General features: G+C 38.5%; 1 protein-coding gene across 2 annotated transcripts in view; it reads left to right on the top strand.

Annotated features, from left to right (window-relative positions):
• Positions 1 to 2,435: 2,435 nt before the first annotated feature.
• The window catches only part of CSE1L (chromosome segregation 1 like), a 32,146-nt gene continuing 21,191 nt past the window's right edge, over positions 2,436 to 13,390 (top strand). The window contains exons 1-6 of one of the 2 annotated variants that reach the window (XM_081324483.1): positions 2,436 to 2,523; positions 5,959 to 6,051; positions 9,075 to 9,217; positions 9,899 to 10,000; positions 12,827 to 12,972; positions 13,112 to 13,202. In XM_081324483.1, the coding sequence (XP_081180609.1) occupies positions 5,967 to 6,051; positions 9,075 to 9,217; positions 9,899 to 10,000; positions 12,827 to 12,972; positions 13,112 to 13,202 (567 nt within the window). In that variant the 5' untranslated portion in view covers positions 2,436 to 2,523; positions 5,959 to 5,966. Of the gene's footprint in view, positions 2,524 to 5,958; positions 6,052 to 9,074; positions 9,218 to 9,898; positions 10,001 to 12,803; positions 12,973 to 13,111; positions 13,203 to 13,390 lie in introns of those variants that run through there. The other variant, XM_081324484.1, reaches the window with a different exon arrangement.

Here is a 13,390-nt window from a genome sequence, read left to right as displayed (position 1 = left end):
TTGCACATAACAGTATGCAAGGTCTACTTACAGGTGAAACTCGGAAAATTAAGAATATCGTGCAAAAGTTCATTTATTTCAGTAATGCAACTTAAAAGGGGAAACTAATATATGAGATAGACTCATTACATGCAAAGCAAGATAGTTCAAGCCGTGATTTGTCATAATTGTGATGATTATGGCTTACAGCTCATGAAAACCCCAAATTCACAATCTCAGAAAATTAGAATATTGTGAAAAGGTGCAATATTCTAGGCTCAAAGTGTCCCACTCTAATCAGCTAATTAAGCCATAACACCTGCAAAGGGTTCCTGAGCCTTTAAATGGTCTCTCAGTCTGGTTCAGTAGGAATCACAATCATGGGGAAGACTGCTGACCTGACAGTTGTGCAGAAAACCATCATTGACACCCTCCATAAGGAGGGAAAGCCTCAAAAGGTAATTGCAAAAGACGTTGGATGTTCCCAAAGTGCTGTATCAAAGCACATTAATAGAAAGTTATGTGGAAGGGAAAAGTGTGGAAGAAAAAGGTGCACAAGCAGCAGGGATGATCGCAGCCTGGAGAGGATTGTCAGGAAAAGTGTTGGGGACTTTCACAAGGAGTGGACTGAGGCTGGAGTCAGTGCATCAAGAGCTACCACACAGACGGATCCTGGACATGGGCTTCAAATGTCGTATTCCTCTTGTCAAGCTGCTCCTGAACAACAAACAACGTCAGAAGCATCTTACTTGGGCTAAAGAAAAACAGACCTGGTATTTTGCTCAGTGGTCCAAAGTCCTCTTTTCTGATGAGAGCAACTTTTGCATCTCATTTGGAAACCAAGGACCCAGAGTCTGGAGGAAGAATGGAGAGGCACACACTGCAAGATGCTTGAAGTCCAGTGTGAAGTTTCCACAGTCTGTGTTGATTTGGGGAGCCATGTCATCTGCTGGTGTTGGTCCACTGTGCTTCATTAAGTCCAGGGTCAACACAGCCGTCTACCAGGAAATTTTTGAGCACTTCATGCTTCCTTCCGCAGACGAGCTTTATGGGGATGCTGACTTCATTTTCCAGCAGGACTTGGCACCTGCCCACACTGCCAAAAGCACCAAAACCTGGTTCAATGACTGTGGGATTACTGTGCTTGATTGGCCAGCTATGTCTGATAATTTTCACCCCATATCCAACCTTTCCTTTTTAAGGAGATATTGAGAAAGTGATAGGGAATCAGCTACTGAGAATCCTAGGGGAAGCAGATTATCTGGATATTTTTCCTTCTGTTAAGAGTTGTAGGTCCATGACCTCCCAAAGGAGATGGATCATGTTTTGGAGCTAGTCCTTCTTAAAAACAGCAAGTAAGAGTTAAGAGCTAAGTAGGGCTTTGCCCAGCTTTGGCTGGTGGTGACCCATTTACAAGTCTCCTAAAAAGCATTATTATTTTTTTAACTTCAGTATGGGTGACTTGACAACCCCTTGGACTATACTAGCCACATGCATTATGGGGCATCCTTTGGAAAAGACCCTGAAGCTCATACGGTACGAAACACAGCCACCGGATTGTTTTACAGTTGCTTGGAGGCAGTCCTGGGCTGGATGAAAGCCATCAAATCTGAATCCCGATAAGACTGATATTACGAATCAATAATTCTTTAGGCTTGGGAACCGGAGAAGCAGCCAATTTTAGTATCTCTCTTTCCAAAATGGTGTGCAATTAAACGAGCTTTCCTCGATTACAATGTTCATCTAAGGCAGGGGTAGGCAACCACGGCTCTTTTATGACTCATGGACTTCAACTCCCAGAATTCCTGAGTCAGCTATGCTGACTCAGGAATTCTGGGAGTTGAAGTCCATGAGTCATAAAAGAGCCGAGGTTGCCTACCCCTGATCTAAGGGACCCTTTATTAACAAACTTTGTAAGCAAGATTATTTTTTTTTCTTTTCATCTTCCATTAACCACTCCAGTGCGAAGGAAAACAACGTTGTAAGTACCGGTAGTACTTTTCTAGGTAAAAAAAACCAAGACTTGTTACACCAGGCTATGTTAGCGTGCCCTTATACCCATCATTCATCGTGGTCTAATGAGCCGTAAGACAGGCAATAGACCGGGTTCCCAAATATGTCAGGCTAAAGCGTGGTTGCCAATTTAAGGACCAGCGTGTAACTCACACCCACCCCACAACGTTCACGGGACTCTGAAGGCTCGCCCAGCGAGGAAATGCGCGTTTCCTGTCCCCTCTTGCGACCTCGGGTGAGCCTCACAGTTTTCGCCACCACGCAAGACATCCTGAGACGTCCCTGCGCTGAAGGGCTCTAGTCGAGTCTAGATTCAGAACTAGCGTGCCCGTGATTGGCTGCCGGTTTGGAAGAGTCGCTTGCGGATTGGCAGCGGCGGGAGGGCGGGGAAAAACTGGCAACGCACTTGCGTGGTGCCGTCACCACGTCGTCGTCGCCGCCGCCGCCGCCGCGCCGCCTGATCGAGGTTTGAATGTGAAGCTGAGCCATAAGAGGAATTGCTGCTGATCGCGCTGTCAGGGGACCCGTCAGGTAAGGCCAAGCCGTGAAGCGCGATCCACCGTCCCTTTGCATGGCGGTTGGGCCTCTCAGCTTGCGGAGGAGAAAGCCGCGGAGAGGGGCGACCGAGGCAAGCGTCTGAATCTGGAGAGACGGTCGCGAGTGCGGGCCCACGGCCCAGCAGAGGGAGGTGCCGCTGAACCTGCTGCGTCTTGCCTTGGCCTGCCTCCTTTTGCCTACGCGTGCCCTCGTTGGCTTCCGAGTCTCGCCCGCGGCAAAAGCAGCCTGTTGATTGGCTAGCCTCGCCTGTCACTTCCTCTGGAAACCAGATAGCGTGAACCGAGCACCTCGATCGCTGACCCTCTCCATTTTTCCTTTCCCCGCTTTTCGCCGAGTGTTTCCTCTCGCGTCAACCCGTTGGAGATGAGGCAGGACTTCCAAGGGCAGGGAGGTTCCTCGTCCTATTAAAGGAAGTGTGGTGGTTTTTCATTTCCTGAAGCTGCAGCGTAGAAGGGTGCCAGCCTTGTCTCCCCTCCTCCCAAAATAGAAAGATGCTCTGTGGGCTCCGTCCTGGGCAAAAAAAAAAAAGCAAATCCTGTTGCAGACATTGAAGAACAAAATACCCTTGCCCTATGCAGAAGTTACTTTGTTTCATGCTAATATGGAGGATTAAAGCTCCTTGCCAATATTCTCTTTGCAATAGTATTACTACTGTATTTGGATTTTTTTCAAATGGGGCGGAGAGAATTGTTATATCCACTTAGTGAGGTCATGGTGAAGGGAAGATTTAAATCAGCTGCAATTATTCAATATGTACGAATGATTACTTGGAAGTAAGCTCTATCTACCCTATAGTAACATTGCAGACATGCTTGCAAAAGATGGTTGAGATACTTGGTTTATTGATATTATATTCTTTCCCCCCTTCCTTTTCTCTCCTTCTCCAAGCCCATTTTTCGGAGGGGGGGGGAGAACCCAGGTATTCTGAATGATATTCCTTCTGTTTAAATTCCTTTCTTCCAGTTTAAACATAGTTTACTAATTTGTAATTGCATTTATGCATGTTCATTTTTCATTTTTGCTGTTCCTTCTCTAGTGTCTCTACCAGGGTTTAAATGAATTGGTCCTCTTGGAGGGAGGGTGCTGCACTATAGAGGAATCACAGCTTTCAAAAACAGTAAATCAAAGGCCTATTGCTGATAATGCTAAAATAGGAGGATATTTTATGCATAAGCTTAAGTTGATTTACATATTCCTCCTTTGTAAAAAGTACAAAAACTGTGTGCCTAATAATCAGAAAGATTGGACATCTTTCTGAGATGATTGATATTTTGTGGAAGTTAAGATATGTCAACAGCATTTCCTTGGAGTATTCCATGACAGGTTTAATTAGCAATGAGTTAAGTATAATTTGGGTGACATGACAAGTAAATAGTTAGCGTGAAATTATACCAAGAGTTCTTATTAATGATCCATGATCAAATTGGGGAGACATATTAAGTGGAATGGCACAAGAATCAGTCCTGGACCCTCCAATCTTCTGTACATTTTTAATGCAGAGATGGAGGGAATAATTAGCAAATTTGCAGATGCACAAATTTCTGTAGTTAACAAGAACAAATAAAATGCAAAATAATACTAATAGGTTGGAGAAGTGGCTTAATGTTACAATAAATATAACGGGTACAATAATAGTTGGTTGCAAACTGAATATGAGCCAGAAGAGTAAAAGAAAGGTAAGGATAATTTTACACTACATCAACATATACTTTTTAAATGATGAGAAGTAACTACCTTATTCTTCCTGCATCTCCAAACCTCACTTAAAGTCCTATAAATAGTTCCATAAACAAAGAAACTGAAAACAGGTTACAAGAAAATGAACAGATATCATTAGAGGGTGAAAAATGTTCAGAAGGAACTAAGTATCTTTAGTTTGAAAAAAGACACCTGTAAAGATGTGATAGCACTTTTTAGATATATGAAAAGATGCCACATCAAAGGTCAAGTCCTGTTTTGTATCATTGCAGACCTAAATAATAGATCTGAATTACAAAAAGACAGATCCCAGCTTCCTCACAGAGCAATTAACTGGAAAGATGGTAGATTTTTTCCCCCATGTTCAAGCAGATTCTAGAGAGGCATTCATCTTTGTCTTTACCTTGACTTCCCAGGCTGGAGGTCTGGGATGGATAGCCCAAATTCTCCCTTCCAACCTTTAGTTCTAGTCAGAAATAGATAATCTAATGCTAATGCAATAAAGAATAAATAGATATGGAACTGGAACTCGGTATGAAAAATACAGCTTAAGTGTGATTCAGTACAGTTTTCTGTACCGTGGAAAACTTGGAAAAACTGAAACCGCTTGAACTAAAAACACAACCAACGTGTGCGTTTAAAGTGAAACAGTTTCAATGAGGTCATGATCTACTATTCCATGTTACATAGTATGGAGTTGTACAGTCATTTTTCATGGTGAATCTCAGCCCTTCAGGATAAGCAAGGTCAGGAAATAGGAACAGCAGGGGGTTCAGGTACACCTATATTGTAGGGTATAATAATAGGTTAATAGGTTAATAACTAGGTTCAGCAAGGTTTTGCTTATGTACCTTTAATTCCACCACAACGTGTACTTTTCATATTTCTTTGAAAGAATTGGGGGCATTTTCCAAATCAGATATGAGGTACAATTAATAGAAGCAGTGGCATAATGAAAGTATCAGAAACCCAGAGTCTGTTCATATAATATTGGATATTACTGAAATTTTAGTCCACATAATATCAGACCATGAAAATTATAATTTGCATGTTATATCTATTGTACTATTTTTGTGTATGTTTGTATTCACAATTCTAGGTTTATGTTTACTATTGGACGCGGTGGCTCAGTGGGTTAGGACGCTGAGCTTGTCGATCAGAAGGTCGGCAGTTTGGCGGGTCAAATCCCGAGTGCCGCGTAACAGAGTGAGCGCCTGTTACTCGTCCCAGCTTCTGCCAACCTAGCAGTTTGAAAGCACGTAAAAATGCAAGTAGAAAAATAGGGACCACTAAGGTGGGAAGGTAACAGCGTTCCGTGCGCCTTTGGCGTCTAGTCATGCCGGCCACATGACCACGAAGACGTCCTCGGACAAGCGCTGGCTCTTCGGCTTTGAAACGGAGATGAGCACCGGCCCCTAGAGTCGGAAACGACTAGCACGCATGTGCGGGGGAACCTTTACCTTTACCTTTAAGAGACCATACAATGAATTGTGTTTATATGTGTGTCTTTACTGACAGGACACTTGTCAGTTTAAATATCCTAACTGAGAGCAAAAAGAATACTGATTTGAATTTCTATGAGCATGCTCTCTGTTGCCCGAAAGGTATTTTTTAAATAATGCATATTGTAGTGTTTGTTTTGTTGAGAATAAGGTTGGCCCTTATTTTTCTTAATGTACAGCATCTGAACACTATTTTCTTAATTTTTAGGTTTGGTTATGGAGCTGAGTGATGCCAATTTGCAGACTTTAACAGAATACTTAAAGAAGACGCTAGATCCTGATCCTGCCATAAGGCGTCCTGGTAAACTGTTTAAAAATTAAGAATGTGAATAAAAAAACTTGAGATCACTTAAATGACATCCAGGGATAGTTTAGACCATAATATTACATGGTGTTTTGCATTTTTTCCCCTGACTCAAACAGAGATTTTTCAAACTTGCCACTTTACTATATGCAACACTATCCCAAAGGTGCTTTTTTTCAAAAAGCAACTGGACTTTTTCTTCTTCTTTGGTAAATGTTTCCCTTCTCATCCAAGAAGCTTCTTCACTTGAAGCGAAACATTTTCAAAGGGTGGGGGGTGGGGGAGGAATCAAGAACATTCTCAGAACTGAAGAAGCTTTTTGGACAAGAAGTGAAATGTTTTCAAAAGGGGAAAAAGACCCCACAAAAGTCCAGTTGGAAAGTAAAAAGCATCTTTGGGACAACTGTGACCTGGATGATTAAGAATCTCCATAGACATGCAACATTTTAGATTCAAAGGCAAAAACATGTTTTAGTATATGTGAAGCATGAACATAGCACCTATCTATACTTTTTAAACTAAATGTATCTTTCTCCAGAATAAATCTGCAGGGCAGTCATATGAACTATTTTGTCTACTTTTAGGAGCAATAGAAAAGTGCTATTTTACTGTCCCAGTTGCCCCAAAGCATCTTTTTTTTCTTTAGATCTAACGCACTTCATAGCGATACAATGCAAAATAATTCTAACTTTAATTCTTATTTTGAAAAAAAATGTATTAATCAAACAAGAAGGCATTGACTGGAAGACACTGACACGTGCCAAACCGAAGGATAAGATTTTATATCCCTGTGTCATTTTAGGAAATACATTAGTTTCAGAGAAATTTTAAGTCATTTAGCAAATTAAGAAATTATCAACATGTTTTTAATACACTAGATACAATCAAGGGGTATGCAGGATAAGCTTTTTCCAGTCTTATTAGCTGTCTATCCTTAATGAAATCTCTATATAATGAGATAACTGAGATGATGCAAAGAACTCCATGCACTAAACCCTAAGTGACCCCGATGGTACTGTTTAGCACATGTTATTCATAATTAGCCATCTTGGTATTCTTCGTATTATGCCTCATAAAATTACTTTAGCAGAAATAATGATTATGGTCCTCCCCATAGTTATCACAGGGATATGAAGGGAAATCAAAAGAAATTTCAATAAACCTGAAAGAAGAACTAATGTGCATTTTGCCCGTGAAAGTTTTTAGTTTTTACATTAGATCTTCATGTTAAATCATACAAATTATGAAGGTGCCGTGGCAACATCAAATTGGCTTTGCATGTACAATACTGCAGGGAGCAATTTCGTTAAAAGAATAAAGTCTAGGTTGCTCTTTGGGGCAAATTGCACTTTTCAGTGACAGGGGAAAAAAAGTAAGGTAAGAGCCTTGTAACCTTTTTAAATCAAATGTGTGGCAGATCCAGGCTTTGTAGGTATGAGGAATATTGCTGGACATGATCATGAGGGAGGCATAAAGCAAAATAAGTTACCAAATTCTTTATAAATAGCAGTAGGAAAAACATCAAAAAGTTTCCAGTGTCCTAACATGGTAAAACAGATAATCTGATAATTATCACAGAATCTTGGTGGATACAAGTCATGATTGAAATACATCGCTCCAAGGATATTACTGCTTGTTCAGAATTAATGTTTCTGATAAAAAGTAAAATGAAGTGTCTTCATATGTAAAGAAGCTACATGTCTTTGAAGAAATTATATCCATATCATAGTTTGAAACCTTAGAATAAAATTATGAGTAAGAAACAAAAGTGATGCCGATTGTGAGAGTTTATTATAGGGCATGTACTGAAGCAGAGGACGGCGCCTTTCTGAACTCAGTGAACTCAATTTTTCAAGAGTTTGTGAGAGCTCAACTACTCAGCTAAGTGCTGGAAAATTAACTCAGCTAGAATCTCTCTTGCTGACAATTTCATTTTTCAGAAAGTGAAAAAGGAAACAAGGGATCACCCTGAAGAATCTTAAATCAATAGAAAGAAGTTGGTCAATGGCCTGAAAGTGTTAGGCAGTTTGGAGGAAAGTGATGGTCTGTGTTGGAGACTGATAAAGGAGACAAACCTGAGAAATGTCAGTTCTTGAACTTCAGGAAGGCAGATCTTAATAAACTCAGGTGAAAGATGAGCAGCATTATAATTGTGGATGAAGGAGAATGGAATGGAAATTTGTAGATATCAAGGTAGGAAGAACAAAATACTATGAAGAATAGTTGATGGAGTTGAGCATGCTCAGCTTGTAAAAAGGAAACAAGACAGATATGACAGACATGTACAAATATCTGATGGGCTGTCATATAGAACCAAAATGCTGTCATTTAAAACCAAAAACAGGGTAATGGATTGGAATTAAAGGATGGAGAATATGGCTGAAGGTCAGATAGAATTTCCTGATAGAAAAAAACTTAAGAAATAAAATAGTCTGCCTAGAACAATGGTGGATTTTCCTTCCATGGAGATTTTCAAATGTATCTTGAATGGTTAATAGTTGTGCATGGCTTAGTGAATGTTTGCTCTGAATGGGAGCTTGAATTAAGTGTCTTTTAAGGTTCTAACTCACATATTCTATGATGCTATGAATAATTTGAATAATTCTATGAATAGTACCTTGTTCTAGCCATAGTTTTCTGTGTTTTACATTTATAAATAATTTTAAATGTATTGCCAACTTACTTCTGTATACTATTAAAAATCACTGGTACAGTGATGGAAGTAAGTCTATTTTATTCCTATTTTATGATTTCGAGCACTATAAGAAAGTAGTCCAGAACAGATGTCTTTTCAAAATATAATAGAGTATAAAATCTAAGAACAGCATCCTGATCTGTGCTTAGCAACTACTGTACATTCAGAAATGTTTAATACTAGCAGGATGCCAACTGTACAGTCAATATAAAAATATTGATTTCAATTTATTATCCTTACCTAGTCTTTTTATTTCTTTTTGATGTTAAATAATAGGGGTTTGACAGTAATAAAACTATAAACTAAATTTATGTTTTTCGTACAGCGGAAAAATTCCTTGAATCTGTTGAAGGAAGCCAGAATTATCCACTGCTACTCTTAACACTATTGGAGAAATCACAAGATAATGTCATAAAAGTTTGTGCTTCTGTCACATTCAAAAATTATATTAAAAGAAACTGGAGAATTGTACGTATTTTTAGCTAATAATATTGTATTATATGTTGTCTGTTTATTATACCCCATATTGATTATTAGGATTCAGTAAAGGACTTGTAAGAAATCCAGTAGGTTTTGTGCTGCATACTGTTGAAAGCAGAATCAGTTTTATACCTGAATTTTGGAACAATAGCTACATAAATGTCTCCATTATACATAAATCCATATGCACATTCAAATTGATTATATGGTAATGCATTAAAATATGCTTGAATTCTCAGGTCCTGTGACTAATGCAGAAGCCTTCACTTTGCAGGTAGCACAAACATAAGTCACAAAAATAAATTGTCTATTCTTTTCCCCCTTTTAGAAAGGGGAAAAATTAACAAGTGAAACTATTAGAAACGACTAATAGTTTTGCTCTTACAGTTTTAAATTTTTGAGAGTAGAGAATTCAAAGTAGATGAGAAATGTGGACCAGAGATTTGCAACTTTGATTTGGAGGGTATTATATAATTAGAATTGAACTTTAATTTTATAACTGTTTCAGATTTTGCATGAACTAATATTATTCAAAGTTATATATCCTGACATGATTAATTAATTAGGGCTATAGGGATAGTATTTGTTTGCTATTTATCCTCCTTATGAAGCAAACAACTTAACAGTGTCTATAAAAGCCATGGTCTTAAATTAATTAATACTTTGCAGATTGAAGATGAACCAGACAAAATATGTGAAACTGACCGGATAGCTATTAAAGCCAACATAGTACACCTCATGCTTAGCAGCCCAGAACAAATTCAGAAACAGGTAAGGCAACTAAAAGTGGAATTCTGCCTATTGTTTTGCATGGAGATTTGTTGTTGTATAAGGGTTTTAAGGAATACTAGATGTATCAAAGGACATCAGTTCAAGTATGTAAAGACCAAGAGTATTTAAGAGCAATCATATGTAATAAATATATTTAAGTCAAATGTAAAAATTTGGAAAAAAATATTTGATCCCCTGCTGATTTTGTACATTTGCCAACTGACAAAGAAATGATCAGTCTATAATTTTAGTGGTAGGTTGATTGTAGAAGTGAGAGACAGAATAACAACAAAAAATCCAGAAAAATGCATTTTTAAAAAGTTATAAATTGATTTGCATTTTAATGAGTGAAATAAGTATTGGACCCCTTCGCAAAACATGACTTAGTACTTGGTGGCAAAACCCTTGTTGGTAATTACAGAGGTCAGATGTTTCTTGTAGTTGGCCACCAGGTTTGCACACATCTCAGGAGGGATTTTGTCCCACTCCTCTTTGCAGATCCTCTCCAAGTCATTAAGGTTTTGAGGCTGACGTTTGGCAACTTGAACCTTCAGCTCCCTCCACATATTTTCTGTGGGATTAAGGTCTGTAAGTTGGCTAGGCCACTCCAAGACCTTAATGTGCTTCTTCTTGAGCCACTCCTTGGTTGCGTGTTTTGGGTCATTGCCATGCTGGAATACCCATCCATGACCCATTTTTAATTCCCTAGCTGAGGGAAGGAGGTTCTCACCCAGGATTTGACAGTACATGGCCCCATCCATCATCCCTTTGATGTGGTGAAGTTGTCCTATCCCCTTAGCAGAAAAACACCCCCAAAGCATAATGTTTCCACCTCCATGTTTGATGGTGGGGATGGTGGTCTTGGGGTCATAGGCAGCATTCCTCCTCCTCCTCTAAAAACAGCGAGTTGAGTTGATGCCAAAGAGCTCTTTTGACCACAACACTTTCACCCATCTGAATCATTCAGATGTTCATTGGTAAACTTCAGATGGGCCTGTATATGTGCTTTCTTGAACAGGGGGACTTTGCGGGCACTGCAGGATTTCAGTCCTTCACAGGTAGTGTGTTACCAATTGGTTTCTTGGTGACTATGGTCCCAGCTGCCTTGAGATCATTGACAAGATCCTCCTGTGTAGTTCTGGCCTGATTCCTCACCGTTCTCATGATCACTGAAACTCCACGAGGTGAGATCTTGCATGGAGCCCCAGACTGAGGGAGATTGACAGTTATTTTGTGTTTCTTCCATTTGCGAATAATCGCACCAACTTTTGTCACCTTCTCACCAAGCTCCTTGGCGATAGTCTTGTAGCCCGTTCCAGCCTTGTGTAGGTCTACAATCTTGTTCCTGACATTCTTGGACAGCTCTTTGGTCTTGGCCATGGGGAGAGTTGGAATCTGATTGATTGCTTCTTTTACAGGTAACAAGCTGAGATTAGGAGCACTCTCTTTAAGAGTTGCTGATTGATAGGGGATCAAATATTTATTTCACTCATTAAAATGCAAATCAATTTATAACTTCAAATGCATTTTCTGGAATTTTTTGTTGTTATTCTGTCTCTCACTGTTACAATAAACCTACCATTAAAATTATAGGCTGATCATTTCTTTGTCAGTGGGCAAACATACAAAATTCGCAGGGTATCAAATAATTGTTTTCCTCACTGAAGTTAATAACGACTAATACTCCAAAGCCTAAATCAATTTGTGTCCCATCCTATCGCTCAGGCCTAGAAAGCCAATGATAAAAAGATTCTGATTATAATGACAGTTTTAATAATTTTTAAAATTTATTTCTATTCAGTGCATGATTATCAGAGTAGCATGCAAATTTACAAAATAAAATAATTCTCTAAAAACTGGAGAACAAGGCAAGATTACTCAGTGGCTCTTAAGAGTAACAACTTCTGCATCAAATATTTCTCATTGGAGATGGGATAGAATCTGCATTGTCATTCTATGTTGTGTTTTTCTCCACTCAGTATTATTGGCCTCAGTGTTAAAGATGTCATGTAATACTAAAGATACACGTCACTGCAGAATAAAGATTTATAAGACAGGTTTAGAATCAGGTAATATTGAGACACTATGAAAATTCAACTGTTTTTTAATCCAAAAAAGATATTGTTTTTAATTTCCATATGTAGTATCTTTCCCTGGCTTTGTATAGTAAAAGTGGTATTGCTTTAGTTAAAATAAGTTGAAAACAGCAGTTTGTATATGTAATTATTTGTCCATAATATTTAATAGAACATAGCATGATATAGTCTGTGAACTATTTCCTTTTGCTAGATGCAGCCATTTATATGGGTTGGCAGAATAGTGTTTGTGTGTGTGTGTGTATGTATGTGTATGTATATATGTATGTGTGTGTGTACACACACACACACCATTTATTTAGCCATTTACTTGACATATTAGTCAATGTGCCATAACATTTTTAAAGAAATAATTATAACAATGAAATATAATACAACGTAAGAAAACATTTTGTGCTAGAGGCAATTCAAATAATGACAGTCACTTAAGAAAGGCTTCAAAACCTCCTAATCCAATATCTAGGGGAAGAGTCAGCTGTTTTAACAGCTTTTTGAAAGGCAGACAAATTAGCTCTTCACATTTCAACTTCCTCCAGCGGTGTATGCTGGATATCTCTTCTGCAGCCTGATGTCATGACCAAGATCATTTGAAGAAAAAGAGAGGTGGACACGTTTATTGTTTTCATCTACAGTGTATAATTGGGTTCTTTATTCTAAACAAGATTCTGTATTCCATTTAGTTAAAGCAACTATTTATCCCTTTTCAGATATCTTTATTCTCTTTTTGTAGCTAAGTGATGCTATTAGCATAATTGGTAGAGAAGACTTTCCTCAGAAATGGCCTGACCTGTTAACAGAAATGGTAAATCGCTTTCAGAGTGGTGACTTCCATGTTATTAACGGAGTTCTTCGTACAGCACATTCTCTATTCAAAAGGTATGGGATAGGGCTCTGAATCTTTTATTCTTGCTTGCAAGTAAAATTGCTCTGTTCTGTAGTAATTGGGTTTTGATTGACTTTGAGTGTAGTTTATCAACTTCTTTAAAAATTACTTGAATGTTCCGTTCTTTGTTAGGTACCGTCATGAGTTTAAATCAAATGAACTGTGGACAGAGATCAAGCTTGTCCTTGATGCATTTGCACTACCCTTGACCAATCTCTTTAAGGTACAGAAAATTTTGACATTTGAATCCCCACAAACACACTTTGCAGTATTTCATCTTCAGAGCATATTTTAAACATATGTTGAGTACGTGATTTCTGCATTACTACTTTGAACGTTAACTTCCTAGGAAAATTAAGATAAGAAAAAATACTGATATTGAAATCATTAAGTTTTTTTTAAAGTAGCACT

The sequence above is a fragment of the Vipera berus genome, assembly GCF_964194415.1.
Source record: "Vipera berus genome assembly, chromosome: 3".
NCBI classification, from domain to species: domain Eukaryota; kingdom Metazoa; phylum Chordata; class Lepidosauria; order Squamata; family Viperidae; genus Vipera; species Vipera berus.
Note: the sequence above shows the minus strand (reverse complement) of the source record. Positions and strands in the feature narration are given on the sequence as shown.